This window comes from Hydractinia symbiolongicarpus, chromosome 1, assembly GCF_029227915.1.
Source record: "Hydractinia symbiolongicarpus strain clone_291-10 chromosome 1, HSymV2.1, whole genome shotgun sequence".
NCBI lineage: Eukaryota > Metazoa > Cnidaria > Hydrozoa > Anthoathecata > Hydractiniidae > Hydractinia > Hydractinia symbiolongicarpus.
This window is the reverse complement of record NC_079875.1, coordinates 31,115,165-31,140,878: the sequence shown is the minus strand read 5'-3', so window position 1 is coordinate 31,140,878 and position 25,714 is coordinate 31,115,165. Positions and strand designations below refer to the sequence as shown.

At 33.9% G+C, this 25,714-nt stretch overlaps 1 protein-coding gene across 2 annotated transcripts; it reads left to right on the top strand.

Annotated features, from left to right (window-relative positions):
- The first annotated feature begins 18,273 nt into the window (after positions 1-18,273).
- On the top strand, positions 18,274-25,714 carry LOC130649475 (E3 ubiquitin-protein ligase TRIM56-like). 2 transcript variants are annotated; one of them, XM_057455766.1, is made up of 6 exons: positions 18,274-18,554; positions 20,521-20,802; positions 21,918-22,837; positions 22,914-22,962; positions 23,145-23,197; positions 25,112-25,714. In XM_057455766.1, the coding sequence occupies exons 2-6, from the start codon at positions 20,546-20,548 to the stop codon at positions 25,570-25,572; spliced, it is 1,740 nt and encodes a 579-aa protein (XP_057311749.1). In that variant the 5' UTR covers positions 18,274-18,554; positions 20,521-20,545; the 3' UTR covers positions 25,573-25,714. The 2 variants fall into 2 exon arrangements, with proteins under 2 accessions (XP_057311749.1, XP_057311741.1); XM_057455758.1 differs by having other exon boundaries at positions 18,274-20,802.

Below are 25,714 nucleotides of genomic sequence, written 5' to 3'. Positions count from 1 at the left end.
TGAAATAAACTTCTCAAAGAAATGCAGAGGTAAGAAACCGACTAAAACCGCCAACATCATTCCTGAAAGATTGACAAAACGACATTGCGCTTCAAAAGTCACTGAAATTTTCGACCTCACCGGACGAATTGTTCCAATCATTGCAAGTCTCAAACTCGACCTTCATGAACTCACGACTCGACAGCTCGACTGGGATGACAAGATTCCTGACGAACCGGATGCTACCTGCTTAGATGTCAACACCATTGATTTTGGAGATGCTTCTCAATCCCTGATTTGTATTGCCATCTATGCCCGTTTCCATCAGTCAAATCAACAATTTTCATCACAACTCATTTTTGCAAGAACCAAGATCTACCAAAGGACTACCTCGAGAAGAACTGTTTGCATCTCTCGTCAATACTCACACCAGTGAAATCGTAAGGTGATCGTTGAAGAACCTACACAAATCATCAATTAAACTGACAGACAGCCAGATAGCGTTGTATTGGATCAACAATGACGAAAAAACGTTGAAAAATGGGTCAGAAGTCGTGTATTGGAGATTCGACGTTTTTCGGAAAAGGAAGATTGGTTCTACATCCCATCAAATCAAAACCTTGCAGATCTTTTTATAACGAAAGGAGTCACATTCAAAGACATCGACCAATCATCAGCTTGGATCAATGGACACCAATGGATCTATCACATCGATTCTTTCCAAGATACATCCGAAAGGTATACATTTTCAAAACATCTTTTAGATCCCAATCGTCACAGATTTACCACAATCATTCGCATCATGGCGTTCGTCTTCAAGTATGTGCGTATTTTGCTAAATCGTACGAAAAACAAGACTTGAGATCAACCATTCCACAAGTTACCGTATATCATCATCAGTGACCACGAAATCAAATCTGCTGAAAACTACTACTTCAGAAAAGCAACAGAGGAGATTGTTCACTTTCTTCCAAAGTCGAAATACGAAAACATCACACAAATCAGCAACAATGGAATCCTGATGTACACTGGTCGAATCCTTGCTGATGATGAAGTATCGATTGTTGGACGATTCACCAAATCAATGAAAGACCTATCCTCAACTTCCTTTTGTGTTCCAGTTGTGGACAGAAGGTCACCAATTGGACACAGCATCATCCTTGATATTCATTGGAATCACCCTGAAGTCAACCATGCCGGTATCGAATCTACTCTTCGTTACGTCCTCAAGAAAGCCCACGTCATCAAAGAAGAATTCTCATTAAATCGATTAAAAATTCGTGTCATCGGCTGCAAGTTCTTGGTCAAACGAACTGTCGACATCGCTATGGGTCCAGTATCAAGATGCAACATCACCATAGCACCAGTACTCTGGACCATATTAATGTTACACACCTCATCATAAGCGGAAAACAGTCAAGATTTGGCTGGTTGTATTCTGCTGCTGCTCCACATCAGCCGTCAAAATCAAGGTCATGGAGGACTATGGCACGACATCATTTACCTCTCATTCAATGGGTTTTCTTGTGATCATGGGTATCCAAAACGACTTCTTTGCGACGAAGGAAGTCAACTTATCAAGGCTTGCAAGGAAATGCGACTTGATTTCCTTGACATCAAATCAAACCTGATGAAGCAATCTCGTGTCGAATTCGAGTTATGTCCAGTGCAAGGACATTCAATGCATGGTAAAGTCGAAAGAAAGATCCGAGAAATCAACAACTCAATCGAAAAATCAGCGCACAACCATTGTTTATCGATTCTCCAATGGGAAACGTTGTCCTCTTCCAATGCCAAATCAACAAGCTGCCGTTAGCAGTTGGAAATATTGTGGGAGACTTTGATTGTCTCGACTTGATAACTCCAAATCGATTATTGCTGGGACGAAACAACAGTCGCTGTCCATCTGTTACCATAACTTGCGCAAGTCCAACGAAAATCATCAAAGAAAACAAGGACATCTTTAACTCATGGTTTGAGATTTGGCTGCTCGTTTATGTGCTAAAACTCATGTATCAACACAAGTGGTTTGCATCCGACAAAATCAACGTTGGTGATATCAACTTGTTCACCAAAAATGACTCGGTCATTTCTAATTTCTATAGATATGGATTCGTCAAACATCTCGAATTTGGTCGTGATGGTGTGGCACATAAGGCTACAATTAGATATCGTAATCAAAACGAAAACGTATTCAGAGACACTACCCGTGCTGTTCGTTCGTTAATCATCATGCACCACGTCAACGATAGTGACACTATGAAAGAACTTGGTGAAATGGCATTGAAAATTGACTTATCTCCCTGAACTCTGGAAAATGATTTGCTTTTTGGCGGGAGTGTAAAGTGATCGACGATTACGTAAAAAAGCAATATTCATCCCTTGTGTATTTAACTCATGTTTTTAGTGAATAGCGTTTTATGTAGCATTGTTTCTGTATCTTGTCAAACTAGTTTTTATATAATTTTTTTTTCTATATAAGGCCTACGTTTTTTCTCGTTTTTCGTTCAGTCACTAGTTGACTATGAAGTAGTCGAATCAATCAAGTTTCAATTTTTCTCACTGGCTCACTATTCCAGCGCACACTCTTGGCCAGCTGGTAGGTTTTTCGTGTTTTTCTTGTTTGTCTCTTTTTGGTTTTTGCAGGTTTTGTGTGTGTCTTTGCCCTTTCAGTGTTTGTCGGGCCTTTAGGTTAGTTAATCTTCGTAATCATTTTAGTATTATTAGTTTGAACATTACATTACACGATCATCATCAAAACTGTGTTGTGTGTGTTGTGAACAGAACCCCCACGTCCGTGCGAGTGGATCTACAATAAGTGGCAAGGAAGGTATTTTTTTGATGTAGTTTTACCATTTGGTGGACGCTCTTCACCTTGCATATTTAATACTTTTGCAGATTTATTAGACTATATCTTACATTTTGTAGCAATGATCGAGGAGTTACTGCATTATCTTGACAATTTCATTACTGTGGGGTTACAAAAACATGATTGGCAGTATTTAGTTGACCTTATCAAGAATGTGTTTAAGGTTATTGGCGTTCCCCTTGCACAGGATAAAATAGTGGGTCCATCTCAGGTTATAACCTATCTGGGCATAGAAATTGACACAGTTAATTTTGTGATACGTTTGCCTAAAGATAAGTTTGATGCTTTGATAGTCACTTTAAAAGGGTGGCTAGCCAAGTAAAAATGCAAGAAGAGGGAGCTTTTGTCTCTCATAGGTTCACTTTCATTCTCCTGTAAAGTGGTAAAATGTGGCTGTATCTTCCTACGCCGCTTGATCAGTCTGGCATCTACGGTTAAACACTTAAATCACCACATTACAATCAAATCCGAATCTAGGAAGGACATTGAGTGGTGGTGGGCTTTTCTTTCAACGTGGAACGGGATAGCAATTTTCACACAAAAACTCTCTATTCATCGTCCCTTCAGTTGTTTACTGATGCATACGGCATTGGGTTCGGTGGATTTTATGGTGGGAAATGGTTTTCACTGGGGTTAGGTCATGGCTTGCAGCATGGCATCTCCTATTATGAGTTACTCGCAATCGTTGTGGCTGTTTTTTGTTGGGGTGTTGAAAAAGAAATTATAACTTTCACAGATAACCTGGCTGTGGTTCAGATATGGCATAGCGGCTCCTGTAAATGCCCACACATCATGAATTTAGTCAGAAAATTGTTTTTCTTTCTGGCACAAAACATAAACTTGCTGTTACGTCATATTGAGGGCCAGTATAACGTCTATGCAGATCTTCTTTCTCGTCTACAGGTGCAGCTATTCAAGACCAAGTGTCCAGAGGCACTAGCAGAACCCTCTGCACTACCTTAATCAGTGTTGGAAGTCTTGAAGATGAACTGAGGTGTTACTTTACTGCTGCCCTCGCTCTAAATACCAGACAAACTTATTTATCTGGCCACCGTAGTTACGTTCGTTTCTGCAAAAGCCTACATATCGCACCATATCCTGCAGTTGAGCGCACCTTGCTACTTTATGTTACCTTTCTAGCTCGCCGCGTTACATATAATACTATTAAAGTGTATTTATCCGCGATTCAATATCAAAGTGTGGTTCTTTGCTTCTCCACACAATTTTATACAATGCGTCGCCTCTACTATGTCGTGCATGGTATTCGCAGATCACACCTATATCAACGTTTAAGACGTCTACCAATCACCCCTGTTCATTTGCGGGATATGCTGCGATTTGTTGGCCAATCAAGGTTTACGCCTATAGATACACTAATGTGGCGTGCCCTCATCCTACTTGCGTTCTTCGGTCTTCTTCGCGTTTCTGAGTATGTGTCACCATCAGTTAAAACATTTGATGCCTCTGTAAATCTCATGGCCACAGATATCGTTATAGACTCGGACTGTAACATAGCTACTGTTAATATAAAGTGTTCCAAAATTGATCCACTTCGAATGGGTTTCAAAATTCGCTTATCTCGTATTGGTGGTGAGCTCTGTCCAGTAGCCGCTTTAGAAAATTATCTTCTCCTTCGTGATAAAATGCCAGGTCCATTGTTTGTTTTATATTGTGGCAACTTTGTTACCAGAAAATATGTGTCCTCATTCCTAAAAATTACTTTGCCACTTCACGTTGATCTTAATACACATAGTTTTCGCATTGGGGGTGCTTCTGCAGCAGCGTCATGTGACATTCCGGATTCAGCTATTAAAGTCATTGGGAGATGGTCTAGCGACTGCTATACACGATATATCCACCTATCGGATTCGAATGTGAATGTAATTCGAATCTGAAATTTAAAAAACAAAACTGTTGTGTTGTTGTCGAACGAAGTTGGTGTTGTTGTTTAGAAATATTTCTAACGTGCGATGATTTAACATCACATAGATCTTCAATTCGTTTTCTTTGGGATGAAACGAAGTTTTGTATTCAAAGTAAAAAACTGATTAGAGTTTTATTAGGAGAACGCTAGCAAGTTATCTACTGAGAAGTAAAAGAAAATGTCTAAACTTAATAGTTTGTTTTAAAGATAATTAACTCCTATATATACGGAGGTGTGGCACCCGAGGGCCAAAATATGCTGTTATCAGCAGCAAATATCTGAAAATCATAAGGCAGAACCACATTTTTTTCGAAATTACCTAAATTCCTCGACGTTGTCCGTCATTTCGGCTAGCGCTGAAACGTATGACCGAGACGCGGCTGAAAGATTGCGGCTTGAAACTAAAGGCGTGCAAAGAAATGCGATGAGTAGTGCAAGGGAAAGAAGAGGAATTCTTAAGTAATTTTTTTTCATTGGATTTACTAGAATTTGAGGTACCCCACAATGAGAAGAAAAGAACAGAAACGCCTTTCCGATGTCTGATGATGAGGGGTGGTCACATCTGGATAATATTTATTTTGTGATTTTAAGCTACCTAGCCAGTACCATGCCAGCACTCCAGGGCACATGTGTTATTAAATAATTAGGTGATAAAGTACAAGAGCTAAATATATTACTTTAATGTAGCTAGCTGCAAAGTCATTCTGTCATTTTTAATAAAAATAGCTAGGTAGTTATTTGGACCTCCCATAACAGTGAACATTCAAGACTTAGTATATAGCTAGTTAGGTATGAAAGACATTGCATGTTGTTAAACATGTTTCCACGACAAGCTGAAACCTATGTTTCATAAATAAATTTCTGCATATATAAATAATTTTGTAGATTTTCGGTTTTCTTTTATTAAATAACAAAATTTGGGAAAGTATAGCCAGAAGTAATATTCGCTTGAAATGGGAAGACCTAAAGTCTTCAGGTTAAGACTTAATAAAGTGTAAACTGTTTCACATGGAAGACACTTAGTGTAATGTCTTACAAATCCAGTGGAGCGCTTGTAGGGGTATAATATCTTTTTCATAAACCAACAATCACAGGAGTTATGATAAAGATAAAGCCTATTGTTACTTCTACAAAGCAAATACAGTTGTTTAGCATTTTTTATTTTGCATAAGAAGTTCCTGTGGATATTCAAAATATAATTGTGAGTGGCACCAGACTGGGCAATTAGTGCAAAGTAAACGTGTTGCAGATCCAGGTATTTGTATTTATACGGCATGAAATTTAGATTAAGTATTCAGCACTGTGCTTTAGAAGCACATTCTCACTTTCTCTGAGCTGGATATAAGGTATTTGGTCCTAAACCTGGGACACATTTTATCTGTTTGAATTATTTTTAATCCTGAGAATCACTTAGAATGTTTTCTGTACACATGCTTGTCAAAATTGATATGCTGTCAAAAAAGTTTATCTGCGTCTCCAAAAATGGCCAAAATTAAGAACTCAGAAACCAGGATAGTAGTAAAAATTTTTTTGGGTTCATTTCATCAAACTGGTCTAAAAACATGTAATACTAAGTTTCAAGTCATTATTTCATTTTTATTGAAGTAATAGGACTTTTACTTAGTATAGTTTTAGCATAGTTTTTCATACCATTGACACCAAAATGACTGCAAGGACTAATCGGTTTGAAATTAATCTATATAATAATACGCCAGTTATGTGTGTCTGTGATGTTGCCGAAAAATGCATGTCTAATATGTTAAGTTTTATGACGTTACAACGCGACGTCAATAACTCTACTTTAGCGTTAATATCCTATATTAAAATAATGAAGCCATTACAGGGCACATGAGGCCAAATAACTTGGAAACGAGGTGGTGACGTCAATGGTTTTTCACCGCGTGGGTAACTGGGGACCACCTGGGACCAATTTGTGTAAGTTTCCCAAACCTGGCTCCCCATATCCGTTTCGGAATTAATGAGTTGATGACGTCATCAAAAAAAGCTTTAATCCCTAAAATCTCTGCAACCTTTTGTCGAAAGTAGATGATCCTATACATATTCTTGATCAGCGTTTCAAGATCTATACGATGAAAGAACAGGTATACAGATTTACAACTAAAAAAAATTGGTACTTTTCACGTGCCATTGCTGACGTCAGCAAAATTTCTGAACCCCTATATCTCATCAACCGCTCATCAAAAGCACATGATCATATACATTTTCTTGATCAGCAGTTTAAGCTCTACACAATAGACGCAATGAATAAACTGAATTTCGTCAATTTGTTTTTGTATATGCACTGCTGACGTCAGCAAAAAGTCTAACCAATTTTTACATTGTCCTCCTGCCAAAGTGGATTTTTCCACGGGCTTTATCGACTAGTCTATATAAAGACTATAAAACATCGCCTATAAAATTCTTCTGTAAATTAGCAAACTTTAACGTTAAAGCAATATTGACGTCAAAGGAAAGTATATTAAGATTAGTGAAGCCATTGCATTGCACTTTTAAATTCAAGGCTAAATAACTTGGAAACGGGTGGAATCAACTGACGTTATCTCCTGCGTGGGTCACTAGGGACTACCTGAGACCAATTTGGATAAGTTTTCCAAACCTGCGTCACCTAATCCGATCCAGAATGGGCGGGTTAATGACGTCATCAAAAACTTTTAAACCCTAATATCTCTGCATTCATTTGTCAAAAGTACACGATATTTCTGCATCCGTTTGTCAAAAGTACACGATCCTATATATTTTCTTGATCAGCGTTTCAAGATCTATACGATGAAGGCAACAGGTATACATATTTCTGAAAAATTTTTATGTGTTTTTACAGGTCTCTACTAATGTCAGCAAAATTTAAATAACTGTTGTTTTTCTCTGTTATCCTGCGTAAGTGGATTTTTCCACGGGCTTTATCGACTAGGATAAGAACGAAAAAGTTACTGTGAGACATGGGTTTTAAACCTTAAAAATTTCCAGCGAGAAATTTGAAAACTAATGAATGACAAAATCGCCAAAGTTTATTTTCAAATTTTTAATTTTTGTTAATATAAGAGTAATCCACATGAAAAAAGTTTGTGATGCTTTTTATGAAGAAATCTTAAATGTGATGTAATTTTCCTCTTTAAGATTTGACTTTTAACCCAGTTAAAAAGCTCAGCCTTGTCCTTTCATACTTAGTCTAGCTAGCTATAGCGAAAAAGTTTAATATTCAAACTTGACCTATTTTACTGAGTATTAAGTAATAAATGCTAGTTTAATCCTAAATGTACTTACAGTAGCTAAGCTACCTGTAAAAACAACATCAAACAACATCGAGGCTGTTCTATTGTTTGGTATTTTTGTAACAAGTATCAAATTTTATGTGTTTATTTCTTGCGCTTATGAGTGTAACCAAAGTGCCCTGTACGTAAGTCCTAAAAATTTATGTCATTGGCTCACTCTTTACGAATGACACCACGTAACAAAGGAAAACCATGCTTTGCTATTTCCCGTAAGCTATACCGGGATTTGGTTGTGATATATATCAGAATTGTCTTTAAATATGAAAAAATGTATGACGCACAAAATTGATTAGAAGTTTACTTTTTTTATTGTATATCAAACGAACTGAACTTTTTTTTTGTCCAAGCAATGGGCCGTTACATGTAGCCGAATTGCCATTAACTAGCTATAGTAACTTATAGCATACTTTTCTTTATTAAATTATTATATGTTTTCAGGCCATAGTCATGTTAAGAACATATTGAGAAAAATGAGGATAGCATTTATCAAATAAGTTCACTAAAACACACCATTGTTATAAAAACAGCGTGTATATCCTAGAGAAGAATTTACATAAACTGTAAAAAGTAATTTTTTCGTTGTTACTGTTTTTAACACTACAGACTGTGTGATTCAGTGTTGATGTCCTTATCACAAACCTAAAACCTTGATTATAAGTTTGGGTCTGTTCTTTTAATATTTTGCATTGAAATATTTCAGTAGATATACAATATACCAAGTGATTCAAATGTTTATATTTCTCCTTTATGTGTTTCAGCTACTAATTATAATTTGTTATATTTTAAGTATAACTTTGGAATTGCAGCCGTATGCAATAGATTGAATAGCTGATTGTGTATGAATTAACGAAAAATGTTGGTCGTATTTTTTTTAACGTTTGGTTTTCCTTTTTCCCTGGCGTACTTCTGAAATGATAAACCAATTATATAGTTTTAGCGTATTCCGCTTTTTACGTAACGGTTGTTATACGCCTTAGATTTTTTTGGACATTTTCCATTTATATTTCATATTTTTTTATCTTTTTTTTTGTTGCACATACTTATTTGCACATATATTTTTTAGATTTTTTGTTTCAGCGTTTATAATCATAGAATAATGCAGATTGTGAGCAACCTCGATCCCATTTTTACTTGCTTACTACATTACATGTTTGTGGATTGCAGTCTGCGCGTCAAGCGTTGTTTATTTTATGTTGTCTGCAATTTTTAGTGACAAAAAGACGCTCTTATCAGATTGTCAATTATTCCAGTTCACGGGTGTTGTTCTTGAAAATTATATCATATCTATGAAGTACATTTCCTATAATGTCATAAATTACTAGTTGTATGTCACGTGGACAAATATGCTTATGACTTATAACATATAATAATTAGTTAGTTAATGCTCAAACAAGATTTACCAATTTTGTAAACAAAGAAGTCTTTTAAAAAATATGTTTGCAAAATAAGTTTGAAGAGCATAGTAAACAAAAACACGAAGTGCTCTCCTAATAAAGAATTATTATACTAATTTTTATTTGGTTTGGGACAAAAACTTCGTTTCGAACAAATAAACACATTCACTTTTTTCTCCCTTGCTGATGTTTATTACAAAGCGTGACCAAACAATTTGTCATGGTAAAATGTTTCAGTGTCATCAGAATACCCGAGAACTGTTTATCTAACACCAAAACACTATTTAAATATAGTCATGAAAGATATGGTGCAAGCGAAGCAATCATGACTTGAATCTGAATTATTTCGCACAATTATCATTTGGCAAGCAGGACTTGAAATTGCTTTGCTTTTGATAAACGTGTTTGCATCAAACAACACAGAGCACTTCCATCAAATCAGGTTTTAAACGTAACGTAAAGACTCTGAAACAGCTTAACAGATTGGTCGCTGTTTAATGCGCCATTAATTGCTCTTGCATTAAAGAACTCCGTCGTAATGTAACGCTTGCACAAATTTCCTTACTGGTTGACATCTAGTTTCTTGTACCCATACTTCTTGAGGTAAAATTGTAATCGTAACATCTTATACTTGCAGATACACTTATTGACCATATGATCGGATCTTTGATGTCACGACATTTCGTTTGTTTCATATTTTTATCTAAATAAATACAAGATAAATAAAGTTTACAGATTAAGAATTGCACAAATATTACACAGAAAAAAAAAATTTTTTTTTAGAAGAAAAAACACATTTTCACATTTTAAAAACAAACAATAATTTCTTCTCACCTAAAAATGCTTTAAAAAAGTGAAGCATCCATGAACTGAAAACCAATCTGTTTTATATTAAGAAGATTTGTGTGTTTAAAACAAACACAAGACGCGCGGACTGCATTTCAAAAACTTTCTTCATATATGTTGTATACTAGTTCTCTTTTGTAAAACAAAACTACGTCTCGGTTACACAAGCAAAAGGCCTGGTTTCAATACTATAGGTTTTCTAATATCCAAAGAAATTAATTTATCAGCTATTTGTTATTTTTAATTTTTCAAAAATTACCCGATTCCATTGTTGAAACGCTGATCAAAAAATGTATAGGATCACACGTTTTAAACGAGTGGTTGCAGAGAAAGTTCAAGTGTATCTTTGATAACGGAACACATGTCTTTTTAAAACGGATGTATTAACCCGGTTATCCCAGTCTCTATAATAATAGCCGTCGTCTGTCTGTCTGTTTAAAAGGGTTACCGATATTCCTTTGATCTTTCCGCGAATTTTTAGAAAACAGGGGGTTGTTTAATCGCAAATCTTATTATTGATTAAAATAAATTCTAAAAATTAATTTATTTCTTTAATTAATTGAATTACTTTAATTTATTGCCATAAGTAAGAGAAATAAATTTAGTGATAAAAATGAATGCATTATTTTAATACGCCATTTTTAATAATAATTACCCCCGTGACCTCAATCGCCGTTTTCGCTCAGAACCTACAGAAAACAAATGGGACAGTTTACTGATAGTTTTACTGACTTTGTTTTGACCGCTCGCACATAATACACCAATCAAAACGCTTAATTGTTTAAAAAACCAATCCAAAACTTTCGCGGCCTGGGCATGCCAACGAAGAAACATGAGGACCGAAACATGATGGCCATTTTAGTTATTAAAGTAATGGTGGTCAGTGCTGTTTGTAAGTCTGTTTCGTCTTCTATAAGCTTTTTATTTTCGTAATATTGTTTTTATGTATGTTCTAAAAAATGTTAAGATAAATATATTGTCACGTTTTTAGTCACGTACACATCTTAAACGCAACAGTTTTAGGATTTTTGGCTAGGAACGAAGATTTTGAAGGCTAGCTAGCTAACTAGAACCTTACTTATTACTATTCTGTATGGTATAACATCTTTTTATCTTACCCACCATTTATTTTTGTGTTGTGACTGTAGCCATTTAGTTAGCTCCTATCTTTGGCAAAAATTGAGAGTATGAAAATGCAGTTTGGCTACAACAATTCTTAAACAAAAAGTGTTATGCTAAATGCAGTTAGCTAGGTAGCTACATCTTTTATTATTTTTTCCTGAAAGCTTTTTGTGCAAATAAAATGACTGACAGATTATTTTAGCTGAACCGGTAATGACAGGCCGAAGTTGCAATGAATTTTTTTTGGAAAAGGGGTATTACGCCTATACGCCTGTTCAACTCAGTTTAACTATACTAAGCGGTTAGCCCAGTGTTAACAACAGACTGTTGTTTTTGGTAAAGGCTGTTACGCCTATGCACCATGTACAACGTGGTTTACCTGACTTAAGGGGTCAACCCAATGTGACAATTCATTTTTAAACTTTCTCTGTCTGTACGGATGTGCAACAATGTTTACCTGGACTAACTGATCAGCCCTGTTGTGTTTTTTTTTAAACAGAGTCTGTGAGAAAGTTTTTTCCAAAGGTGTATTATTCCTATACGCATGTGCGACATGGTTTAACTGTAGTAAGCGCTTAGCCCAGTGTCACGATAAATTTTTTAACTTCACAAAAACTTATTCTGCAAAATAAAATAATATTGACTGATTGTTTTTGCTATGATGGGGTACCGACTGTTGTTTGTAAACTGTGTTTTTATTTCAGCTATCGTTGCGGAAATATTTTTTGAAAAATATGTTACAGTCGCAAGACTATAATGGTGTATGCGCTTCACTTAATTTACGACATACTGTATACCTGTACTAAAGCGCTCCACCTGATCGTGTGGCACAGTTTACGGCTCTTATTAAGCGTTCCACAGAGTGTTCAATGTCAGGTCACACCTTGACTTTGGCTTACCCCGACGTTTCGACACTGGGGTAAGCCAAACGGGAGACACGCTTAAGTGGTATAAAAAGGATGGGCAGACCCGTGGATTTTTCTCCGGGCCATCGATTATCTACATTATAATGCCTGTATACGTCTGTCCGTCCGTCTGTGTGTCATGCCAGATGGTAGGTTAGCTGCGACGGGCGAACCCGTGGATTTTTCCACGGGCTAACAACTAGTTTTAAAATATTAATTTAAGTCGTTGTTATTTTCATTCGTTCCATGATATTTAGTCTGAAATGTTAATGTGCAATGCAATGATTTTATTTTTAGCAATAGACGTCAACAATTATGTGCTCGCCTAAATTTTTAGACCCTACTAGATTGGGGTCAAACCAAGCTGGAAGATTCTTTTCAACGGGAAAATTACCTTTAGAATTCCAAACCAACAACAACTTGCACCCGTCTCTTAGTAGAAATTAAAAATGTATTATTTCTTTCGTGTAGATTAACCAATCGATCTGTATAAATATTTGTTTTAACATAGTCGTTTCGAAAAATTGGGTGCCATAGAATCTGAAAGACCTGACGCTATCTAATATTTCTTTAACGGAGTGACAAAAAAAACAAGTGTAAGTGATTTTGTTCTTATGTAACGTTTGATATCATGTTATAGCATTAGAAATGCTTTTTATAGAATTGCCCAGTACGTCAGTGTGTATAAACTCAAGTCACGTTGTAAGAAAACATTGTCCATGTCCTCTCGCAAGTCGCTAGAGAAATATTGTCAGGAATCAATAATTAAATGACGAAAGAAGGTTCGTGGTCTTTTTCATGCAGGCCAACCAAATGTGAATTTGATAATTTACTAATTCCAGCTCCAGAAACAGTCGACTTCACATATTCACATGTTGATTTGGGTAAAAGATTTTTAAATGTTAACATCAAACGTTTTCACGTCAGATCAATTCCGCTGCAAAACGGATGTGTAATTATGCAATGACGGAATATGTTGTTGTCATATCTCACCAGTTACGTTACGAAAACGAAGAGCATATTTTCTCAAAGGATAAGTATATATTAAGTTGCGCATTTTTTTACGTTTTATGAAACCTTACGAAATATGACTTGGACATGAAGGCACGACTTTACTTTTGTTTCAGATTTTAACCTAACTGCAAGCTTCAATAGTGCACTCAGTGACAAAACGAGTTCCATAAAAAAGCACTAACAATATACAAAAACAGAAAACTTGTTCAAAATCTAACTGGCTTTTTAAAAATAATTACTGCTTCGTTTGAGTTGTGGCATTTCTTTATTTTTTTAGCGCATTTCCTTACCCAACAAAATGTTTTTGATAAATCCTATCGTTTTAGTAGCTAAGCTTCTGAAGCAATGGCGTAGGACACGCCAAGACCCCCACGATTGTTTTTTATATTCGACACCCTGACATCGTAAAAAAATTGGCTAGATGCGCGCCTGACGAAGAAAGTAATAAAATGTGTGACATATAGCTCCAGAAAATGCAAACGAACATGCGCGTTCGCATTAGCAATATTGGTAAAGATAGAAATTCGTTGAACAGAAATCAATTGCTTAAAGAATTGTTCGAAAAATTTTTTTATGTGTCTGTTTTAAGATAAAAAACAGCTTTGTTCGTGTCTAGCTGCAACATTTCCTATTGTACCTGAGTAAGATACTGTGTTTGTTCAGTGATTCTTTGAAAAAGATGCACTGTGAACAAACATAGAACAAACAAAGTCGATAAAACGGTTTATCAAGCATTGTTTGTCGTAACAAGATATATAGTGGAAATTTTTAAGACACACTTAAGCTTCCGCAAGGTTGAAAATAGTAAAAAAATTATTAGAGGAGTTCTACCAGTGCGTCGATATCGTTAAGAAAAGCGGGATACTTTCGGTAATTATAATTCTACATAGCCTGCAAGGAGCGCACAATACTTAAATCTGTCCTAAAGGCTTGTTGCTGGAAAATAAATACGCGGGTAATTATATGTTTGAGTGTATTGCAGTTTGCTGTTTAGCGGGCGTGCACGGCTTTATAGCACACAAAACGAAATATATTAAAAAGTAAAAAAAATCATATACAGCAATCCAGATTGTCGATTCCAACCTTTTCTGGGCTCCCACAATTGCTTTTTTCGCCTTTCGATAAAATGCTGGTAAACCAAACTAAAAAAGTGATCGCAAGTTATAACTTACAAAGATTGTTCGAAATGTAAAAATTCGACTTCCCATCCTTCAGTGTGACAAAACTTTTTTTCTTGCTTCTGAAGTTTCTTTTGTCACTCTATAAATAAATTAAAAACAGATGCACCGTTCTTTGGATCAGGTAAATGAAAAAATAGATAATAAATCAGTAAAAACGCAACTTACCATCGACTACTAGAAACTTTTTACCCAGTCATGTTACTTTTTCTCATCGTCAGAAACTCTTTCCTCTCGCTCAACATGGCTTATCTCGACTAGGCGTGGAAAAAAAATAAAATCATTCTGGTTAATTAATTTCTTTTCCTAAAAAGTCATGGGACATCAGTAACCGTGGTATGAATTCCCTACATGAGCAAGATACAATGTCATTATTAAATCCTTAATGGGTAGTTATATATGAAGCGAAAAACCATTAAACTTACGCTTGGGAAATATGTTTTTATAAGATATAGAAATAAGAACTTTTTAATTACGGAAAGCATGCGATGTTAATATTGTAGCTAATACTGTCTGAAAAAGACAGTTGAGGACAATCATCATTATCAAAGTCAAAATTTTCATTTTTTTGTGTAAAAAGTCGTCATAGTAATGTAATCTAATATAGTGATATGTTGAGTCAATAAATGTTCTTTATAAGAACGACAAAAGTTTAGCAGAGGCCAGATGTGCTTATTGTTTTAATACTTTTTCAGCTTTACATATATTCTTCTTGTTGTTGTTGTTGTTTTTTTGAACACATAGCGGGATGCGAATACTTAGCGGGACACGCTGCGTCCCGCTAAGTATAGTAGGTAATTTTACTGAATGATAAAATGTGACGACAGCTGACTCCGACTACGCGAGATGCTTATTATTCAAATAGTTTAACATTTTTTAAAAAAATGCTTTTTTTTATGGCCACCCGACCGAGCGAACTTAACCCTCAAAAGCATAACTAAGCATTTTTTATCTTCCCCTAATACCCCTACAATTTTTAGTCATAGATACATATATACATACTACCTTAGCAACGATGTTTAAAAACAAAAAGAAAATGTCGAATGTCGTATTCTACATTTAACATTTGAAATTTTATATATGTAAAACTGCCACGTCTTATGTATGAAGGTTACCATACAAGTGAATAGCCGACAAGCGTGGCAAGTTTGGTAAGGACATCTTTCCTCTAGTTACCCTCTACTTGTCGCCGATCCCTTACAATGTCGTCAGTCAGAAAATAAATAGCAACATGTTGTTGGCGTTCAAATTTTAAGCATTCGTTATTAAATGAGTAATAAGGGTTACGCATAAGTTCCATGTCTGATTAAATTAGTAAGTGTCTGTTTGCTCAAACATGTATTATGTCGTTCTGAATATTAATTTTGATTGGAATAGTCAAATCTATTTTGAAGGAATTATGCAATTAAAATATTCAGTCAAAGGTTTTTCTAACAAGAAGTTCTTTATTGTCTCATTGCACGCGTTAATTTTCCAACGCCAGGACTTAGAAACTCTTAATTAGTTCAGGTAACTCATTAAAACTTCTTAATGGCGTAAATATTATGCATGCATATACTGTCCTTTTTTCCTTTGACAGCTACAGTAGAAAAATGCATTCTCAAATGGAATTGGAATTGCAACCAATGAGTCGGTGCTTCACTTTTAGCGTGAATAATAGGTTGTGTCCATTCATACATGGTATAAATTTTTGCAGGTAGATAAGTCTTTTCCAACTGGACTTTTATATGCTCTCAACCGTTGGAAACCGGATTTGTTTTGTTATTATTTCTTCAAATAATTCCAAAAAAACTTTCTTGGTAATGCCGTATAACTTTTTAACGGAGTAATTCCTTAAAATATGATAGAAGATTTTGGTTTAAAACTTTGAATTAAAGGAATATAAACAGTTGGGTCGATTGATTGATGACGTTGGTGATGTCACTATTTTTTTTACTTACGTCATGAAATTTGTCAAATTTACATTTATCTTGAAATTTTGAGTTTCTTCGACGACCAAAGCAGAAATTAGATTGCTTGCTATAAATACATTTGCAAATGTATATATAGCAAGCAACCTATTTCAAGATTAGAGAAAGAGAAAAAGGAGGCTGGCTTTGACTTAATTGACGAATTTCATTATCGAGGAAACAATAAGTCAAACCTTGTAAACCGCTTAAGTTTTTGGGAGAATACACGAGTTCGCAGCTTTGCTTTTTTTATTACAAAGCTCTTATTAAGTATTTAAAAAGGAGATAAACTGTTGTGAATTAAGAGGGCTGTGATCGTGATGAAAAGTGAAGTATTTTTTTGGTGAAATGAAATTCACTCTGCTTGTTTCCTTTTTAATTCACAAAATATGAAGTTCTGTAATAAGTGCTTGGCAAAGTTAACGTGTTTTTTTTCTTTATTTTCAGAATTTATGATAACTAGCTACAGGGTTGTGTAATTTTCTCCAATGTCAAACCAATTAGAGAGTAGTAATAACAAAACAACCCTGTGCCTGGTTTAAGGCAGGTCTCCTTCTGGGCCAAATTCCTCATAGTCCTCAACATGTGGAATTGCCAGGTGAAGGTAAATGTCTGAAGTAAAATTCATTTTTGAACTTTCACCGCGAACATTCTCTGTAAAATCAAAAAGATTGGGCGACTGCTTCTGCTATGACGAATGAGTTGCAAACTGTGTTTTTGTTTCAAATAAAGTTACATTTTAAACAATACATTGCAACTGAAACTGTGGCCGCTTTACTGGATTCACGACATGCTACATACCTGTATTAAAACGCTCAACCAGAATATGTGACACTGTTTGCAGTTTTTATTAGGCGCTTGGGTGTTCAACGGCGTTTCTAAACCCGGCGTTTCGACGTCGGGTTTAGTCTCCTGGCTAGTCCTGTATCAATACGAAAAATTGCAAATATGTGACACTCGTCACTTTGGAATGTCTGTTTATCAATTCTACCACTAAAGTATATAGAACCAGGGACGAAGTTGTTGACCCTAGAATACAATTTCCTACATCAATGCGTAAAATGGCAAATATATGACACTCGTCATTTTGAAATGCCAATTTATCATTTCTGCGAATAAAATATATAGAACCTGAGACAAGGTTGTCGTCCCTGAATAAATATTGTCCTGCATCCATATGAAAAATTGCAAATATACGACACTCGTCAGTATAAAGTGCTCGTTTATCAATTCTACGGCTAAAATATATATGACCCCAAAGTGCAATTACCCTGTATCAACACGAAAATTCGAAAGTATATTGGACAGTTGTCTCTTTTAAATGCCTCGTTTACAAGATATATGGCTAAAATATATAGAACATGACACGTTGTTGACCCTCAAACCTGCCCCTCTAGATCCAACTTTATTACAACCGAATGTTAATCGAGAATTTAAAATATTATACCAATTATAAATCCTTTTAATGTGTTCTATAATGGACTGTCGAAGAGTGTCAACAAATTTTCTGGACCAACAGAAAAATTCTTAGATTAAGGCGTATTAAACAAAAGTCAATTAAAGTAATACTGGTAACAAAAACAATATGTCTGCCTGGAAGTGTCAGGAATTCTGTGATTTTACTCAAAAACTATAGGATAACCAACATTTTAAAAAACAACAAATAACGGAGTGTCTCTTAACTCCTACGATGAAGAGCGTCTAAAAGCAAATGCGAGCTATGGCAACAAAAGAGGTCTATTGCTTCACTGTTTAATTAAATATTTTTGGCGTGTGTCATTTGTGGTAAGTTGTTTGAGTATTGTGAAAGTTTTTTTCAAAAGCACAAGTTAAAACATTTTGTATATTTCTGTTAAATAGTTTTAAAAATATTTCCAGTACAGATCTTACGACGTTAAGTATCAATTAAATTTAACCGTTCACGTTATACTTGGTTTGGAAAAGTAAATTCATTGTTTTACAGAACAGAAAGCCATATATTGCATTTGCTTTAAATAAAGGCTGTCTGATAAGAAGGATAGCGTTGCAGAAAAAAACATAACACCGAAAAATTTCGGTCTGGAAAATACTCGATTGATTGTGCTGTAAGTAAAATATTATTTTGGCTTATTATTACTTCCTTCGTAAGTTGATCGAATCACTTTTGCTGAGCAAAAAATAAATTTTCTTTTCTTATTAATTGATTACTGTTAAAATTTTGTTTATTCTAAGTTTATTGTTTGGTGATTGTGCTGATTATTAGAGGGGTATACTTTTAGATTCATAATCTCGATTCTTTATTTTTTTTTCACAAAATAACAGTTGAATACATTTTATTAGCTCGTAGTGACATGTCACAGAATACCATTTCACATTATCTATCGACTTTTCTTCAACACCTTATTTGCAATATTTCACTTTTCATCACTTATATCTTTTCAGGTCATCTAGTTATATCTCAGGCTGAAAATTTACATGTATAGACGAGTATTAGATCTAACTACCCGCGACGTGATAAAAAAGAAATTGAACTTTATACGAAGTTATATTATTTTTTCAATTTTTTGATCTTAAAAATGATAATGAAGTAAAAAGAATTTTTTTAATATACAACGAAAGAAAATTGCTATTTCGAATTTTTTTAATGTTAGACTCGGTCCACGAATGCTCGAAAGTCGTTGCAGCGTTAGTTCAACCCGGAATCTGGTAAACCCTGCACTCAATTTTGAATTTCAAAATAAGAAAGTATTAAAAAATGTATTTCAACTAAAATTTTGGATTTCTGATTTTCAATTAAATTTGAAATCAGTGGTCGTAAGGGTACATACGTTACATATATTATGAATTACAAGATTTTCAATGATAGGAAAATCAAGAATACAAATATAGCGAATAACAGACTATCGTGATTATACTTAAAATTATATGATAACTATAAGCTTTTAATGACAACAAATAACGGAGTGTCTTAAAGCTTCTACGATGAAGAGCTTCTAAAAGAAGATACGAGCTATGGCAACAAGAGAGGTCTATTATTCCACTGTTTAATCAGTTTTATTACTGGACAAACGCTGGCGTGTCATTTGTTGTTTGAGTATTGTGAAAGATATTTTTGAAAACACAAGTTAGAAGAGAGAGTTTGTATATTTTTGGTAAATAATTTTAAAAAATAATTTGAATTTTTACGTAAAGGGGAATATGTTACGACTTAAAATATCAATAAACTTTAACCGTTTACTACATACTTGGTTTGGAAATGTAAATTCATTGGTTGACAGAAAGCTATATATTGCATTTGCTAAAATAAAGGCTGTTAATTCCAAAAGCTTATCTGTTATTGTGGGTGTGATGCAATTGCGTGTATTCTAGGTTTTAAATGTTTTGTGATTAAGCTGAATTTTGGAAGGGTATATTTTTAGATTCATAATCTCGATTCTTAATTTCTTTTTTCACAAAATATTAGTTTAATTCATTTTATTGGCTCGTAGTGATATGACACAAAGTACACTTTATTTGCAATTTCTCACTTTTTATCACTCTGTCACATATGATAACTGCTACTTGGCATATTTTTGTCTCATTTTGAAAAATTGAAATATATGGATCTTTAATACTATGCTATACTAGTAGTTCTCCTCCATGCGACATACCAAGTAATGTCATGCATCGTAATGTAAGCATCAATCTAAACAAATTGAGAAATTGCACAAACGCTAAATTCAAAAGCTATGCATCCCTGTGCATAAATAATCATGTCATTGACATGAATATCTATGCATGGGAATGCAGATAATATTTTAAATTTTATGCTGATTCACACGAAATTCATTTTTTGTTCATTTTGTAAATTACTTGTATATTTTTAAACCTTACTTAACTGTGTGAAATCACTGTAAAAGTCTCTTCTTATCAGAATGCGTGGTGAGGTTCGATCTTAACAAAACTTTAATTCCTACCGTATGCACTGAGACGTGTATGACGTAAATATCTTTAAGTGGAAATCTACTAATAATAATAAACAATCTCACTCGTGTGGAATAAAAAAGATACTTGAAATACTTTTATTTTTAGAATTTTTTGCAAGTTTCTCAATAAAATGGCTTTATCAAAAGTTGAGCTTGCTGCAATGTTGGAATGCAAGATTTGTTTGGACACTTATCATCAGCCTAAACATCTAAACTGCGGACACACTTATTGCCAAGATTGTCTAGAAGGTATTTTAGTGTTTATGGAAGATGGGAGTGCTGAACTACCTTGTCCAGTAAGATGTACTAAAAAGACAACAATTACTCACGAACAAACAACATCCTCGTTAATGACTGTGTTTACATTAACTGGCATTTTGGACAAAGTGTAAGTTAATTAAGTATGCTAAATTACGTGCTCGACGTGCTTACGTGCTCATGTGTTTTACCTGCTTTACGTCCTCATGTGCTTGCGTGCTTTACGTGCTTTTCAAAACCAATGAAACTGACGTAAATAATGAAAATCACTATTTTTTATGATATAGTTCATAGTATAGTTTTATATGAGTAAGAATATAATTAAAAATAAACAGAAGTCACTACATGTTTTGTCTGAAGAAACGTTTTCAAAATTTGACTCTACTCTCACTATTCATACAAAAGTAAAACAAAAAATCCAACGATAAGCAATACGTCCACACCTAAAATTGACATGAATACAATGTAAATGTTTTAACGTTAAAATTTTTATAAAATCAAATTTTATGGCTTCTTAAACTTCACGAAACTGAAACATCAAGATTTTTAGCAACATCATCTTTGTCATTGTCCCCAATGCCTACATCTGCAATAACGCTTTTTGGAAAGATGACATTCGACCAAAATTCCAGAGACGTTATGCAGCATTTCTGTGGGCAAATATAGAAGTCTTGTTCAACAGCCTCATTTCTGTTAAAAACAGAGGATGTGCGGATAAAATGCTTTGAGGATCACTCCTTTTGCGGGATAATTTTTTAGCAAATTTATGTAAGTAGTTTGCATCGATAGTATTGCTTGGATGGTTGTTAAACAACGCTTTCATACCATCATCAGGTATGTATCGTGAGCTAACCATGTTGTCATTTTCTCCTACTTTAAAACAGCATCTCAACAAAAACAAGATGTGGCTGCAGAAAACAGTTCTTTTGGTTCTTAACATTTCAGTTCGAGTTACCTATACACAAATGTGGTTTGGATGTGAACAAAGAAAAAATAAAATTACAAAGCTGAAAGTTCTTCATAAAAAAAAAACATAGGAAAATGATATTTTAAAGCAGAAATTTTACATCAAATATTTATAATTTAACGTAAGTAACAAGTGTTAATGATATAGGAACAAATTAAGAATAATGGCAGCTCATGGTCTTTATAAAATGTGTATAGCATATGTCAAGAAACTCACTAAATTGGAATTTGGTTATATAGAATTTTTACTTAAAGCAAATGATATTTTTTTATCCATAGGTCACCTAGAGAAAATGTAAAATCTTTATGTCAGCAAAGTAAAGAGTGTAACCAGATAATCAGCTATTCCTGTACAACATGCAGTTTAAAGATCTGTGAAAAATGTCAAAATCTTCATTCTTGTTCCAACAAATCATATATCAATGTCATTTTCAATCAAAAATTGAAAGAACTTCAACCATTGTGTAAGCAACACGACTCGCTTGCAAGATTTGTCTGTATTGATTGTGAAAATTTGTTAACATGTGCATATTGCACACACAGACAACATAAGAATCACAGAATAAAAAAGATTGATGATTTTGGTCTTGAAGCCAAAAAGTGGTTTCAATCGTTTATCAGCTCATTCGATGAAACAAAAGTGGTGTTGGAAAAGTTAACAAGAAAGTACAGTGACGCTCTAACAAATTTAGAGAAAGAAAGAGAAGTATTTGTTCAAAAATTAAAAGAAAGAAAGTTAAAACGACTAGAAGAATATCTCAAAATGTTAAATAAAGAAGAAGAAGATCTATTGCGGATATTCGATGAGAAATCTGAAGAATTTAAAGCAAAATTGATTTGTGATGGTTTTGTCGACAATAAGAAAGTACAAGAATTTGCAGATTACGTTAAAGCTTTCAATTTAAAATCTCATTTTGAGTTAGTTACAGAAAAGTTGGAAATTGAACGACAACTTCGCAAGATATCCTCGTTTCCAAGAACTATCCCAACATTCAATTCACATCTTCATCAAATGAACAAAGCAGATATTTTGTCAAATCCATTGGGCGAAATGAAAATTTCAATTGATGAAATCACCACTGTTGGTGTAGATCCCAATGAATGTTCTGTTTATAGAAACTTGATTGATGAAGATGAAACCCAACCCAACTATTCACAATTAACAACTGATTTAATGAATTTAGTTGAAAGTCTGAAAAGTGAGTTTTTCATTTTTATTAATTAAAGTTTTAACATAAATTGTGTGAATTTTAAAACATTTATTGTATTTTATAGAGTACGAGAAACCAAATGTAAATCCTCATTCTGGAAAACAACAGCAGAAGTAGGTATATTTTAAATCCTCATAGTGTTACTTGTCATTGTCATTTTCACTACTCATCACCATATTGATCAGAATCAGACTTTGTTGTCATTGAACTATTTTAAATGATTGAAATATCATTACAACTGCTTCAATATTATTAAAATATAGCAGCACTATAATTGAACAGTGTTTTTATTTAGTGATGTAAAGCCAAAAGGTTTCCAGCTTGCTAAGAAGAGTTACTCTTTCGAAGGTATGAAGATTTTTATGTGGTGGAGCTAGGCCATAACATTATTTTTCTCGATCCAGATTACATGTGGTATTGCTAAAAAAATTTTAAACATTGCAGCAAAGTACAATGAAATACTCAACCTGTTAAGCTTCAGGGTTAAATCATAGAGGCTTTGATTCTCTCAAGTTTCTGCTAAGAACACAGTTAAACTTCCGTTTGGCCGTAATAACGTGACTACTTCATACTTGCACAAGTATTATTCCAATACTATCAATTCCAAATACTCATCAACTTTGAAAGTTTTTCTTGTTGCTGTGTACTGTGCATAGTACTGTTCATTTCTGTACGCTAGGCTTTGGAAAAAACTTTCCCACCAAAGTTTATTATTATTTTAAATTATTTTAAGATAAACCAATATTTTAAGAGAGATTTTAGGCGACAAAGACTGAGGTTTGTTCTTTTGCGTTACGCAAAAATTAGACTTAATTTATTCGTCCCTATATGTAGTTTTTGATGATTAACAGTAGTTTCAATCCCATTTTTAACCACTTGTAGTTTACTGTAGTACTATTACTCCAATTTTCATCGTAGCAAAATAAATGTTCTTTTTCCACTTCTTCCCACATAGTCCGCTAAATATTCATACTCGCTGATCCAATCAAAGTCAGTATTTCTACTTCCATTTTGATCCTTAACAAATCACCGTATCACTGTTATGTGACTCGTCAGTTTAAAAAGTAAAAAAAATAATTAAAAACTATTTGAGAATCTACATAAAACTCCCCCCTAGATAACTCCTACTAATGATAATTTCTCACTGAACAATCCATCCCTTCCCTCCCGTACAATTGCTAATTTCGACTAAATAATAATTTGATAAGAACACGAGCCTTTCCTTTCTGGCAAATTTGAATAACAAAAGAACAACTTTAGGTTCAAATCGTTGTTTCTAAAACTAAAAACAACCTCATTTTTGTCGTAAAGTAAGAACAATACAGAATGTAAATTCTCTTGAACCCCAATAACTTTCACCCAGAACATTTTTTCTTTAATAATTGGACCCTACATAACCTCTATCTACGTCACAAGTAGAACCTTAAGATCTAATATTTTGACAAATTAAGATCTCCTGTACTTCTTTTAAAAGAAAGTAGCTTGAACAAGCATGTGGATGTTCTTTTTATTTACAATAAGATATATAATTTTTAACGTGATGGAAGTTTTTTTTTTCAAGTTCTTTTGAAGTTTTTTAGATATCATAAAAACAGTTCGTTTTATTTATGTGATTTTTTTTTCTTGTTTTCCTTTTTTAGTTTAAAATTTGTAACTCGCACGAGATATGATAAACTCGCACTTTAAAATTTGTAACTCGCACGAGATATGATAAACTCGCAGTTTAAAATTTGTGACTCACACTAAGATATGATAAATTCGTACTTTAAAATTTGTAACTCGCACTAGATATGATAAACTCACAGTTTAAAATTTGCATTTCCGTAAATTGGCGCCTAAACAAAATCGAGGATAAAAACTAACAGCGTTGTATTTCTTTCAGAGGACTGTAAAGAAAACTAAAGCGTGCATAAAATGTAAGCACTGAACGAAGATGTCACGTGATCCCAGTCAACCACGTAGACCCGCTGCAACTTCGTCTCCAGGGAATTTATACCAATAATGTAACAGAATATCAAACACGCACTTTAAATTTTTACACGTAGTAACTTGCAACTCGCAATGTTCTTAAAGTTTTAGTTTTTAGACAATTATGTAAATGTTCCTAAAACTTAAGAGGTTAGAAATCGAGATTCCTAGCTAAATTTTCTAGTGTGCCGTCTGTAGACTTGGGCCCTATTTCAGTTAGTGCAAATTTATTTCACCGGTCAGAAATGTGTTGTCATTTTTGTTCCTAATTATTACCACATAATTTGTCTTTAGAACTCGAAAATATCATTATAAATGGTGATGTCAAGACATTTCAATCAATTCTTATTGATCATCCAAGTATCGTTAAAATGAGAAGTGGTTATTATGGAACAACATTGTTGATGGAAGCAGCACGTTTCAATAAACCATCAATAGTGAAATGTTTGATTGATGCTGATAGTGATGTGTATGCTGTGAATGAATGTAAAACGAATGCATATCACTACAGTGCATGTTATGGTTGCCATGATGTTTTGAAAGTTTTAATTAATCATGACGTCACAAACATTAACAATGTAAGCAGAGACAATAACACACCATTACATTTTGCATCTTGTGGTGGTCATACTGATTGTGTTAAGTTGTTGTTGTCTATACCACATATTGATGTCAATATACGAAACATATGGAACAAAACTGCTTATGATGTTACTTGTAATAACACTATCAAACGTTTATTACAAGAACATTAGAAAAATTAAGAACATTTTCAGAAAATTATATTTTTTAATTTACCTAAGCAAATTATTAAAGGCACATATCGTCTTTTTTATTAGAACTATAGGTTATAGTAGAATAGGTTTCTTATTTATTTAATAAATTTACGTTCACGAA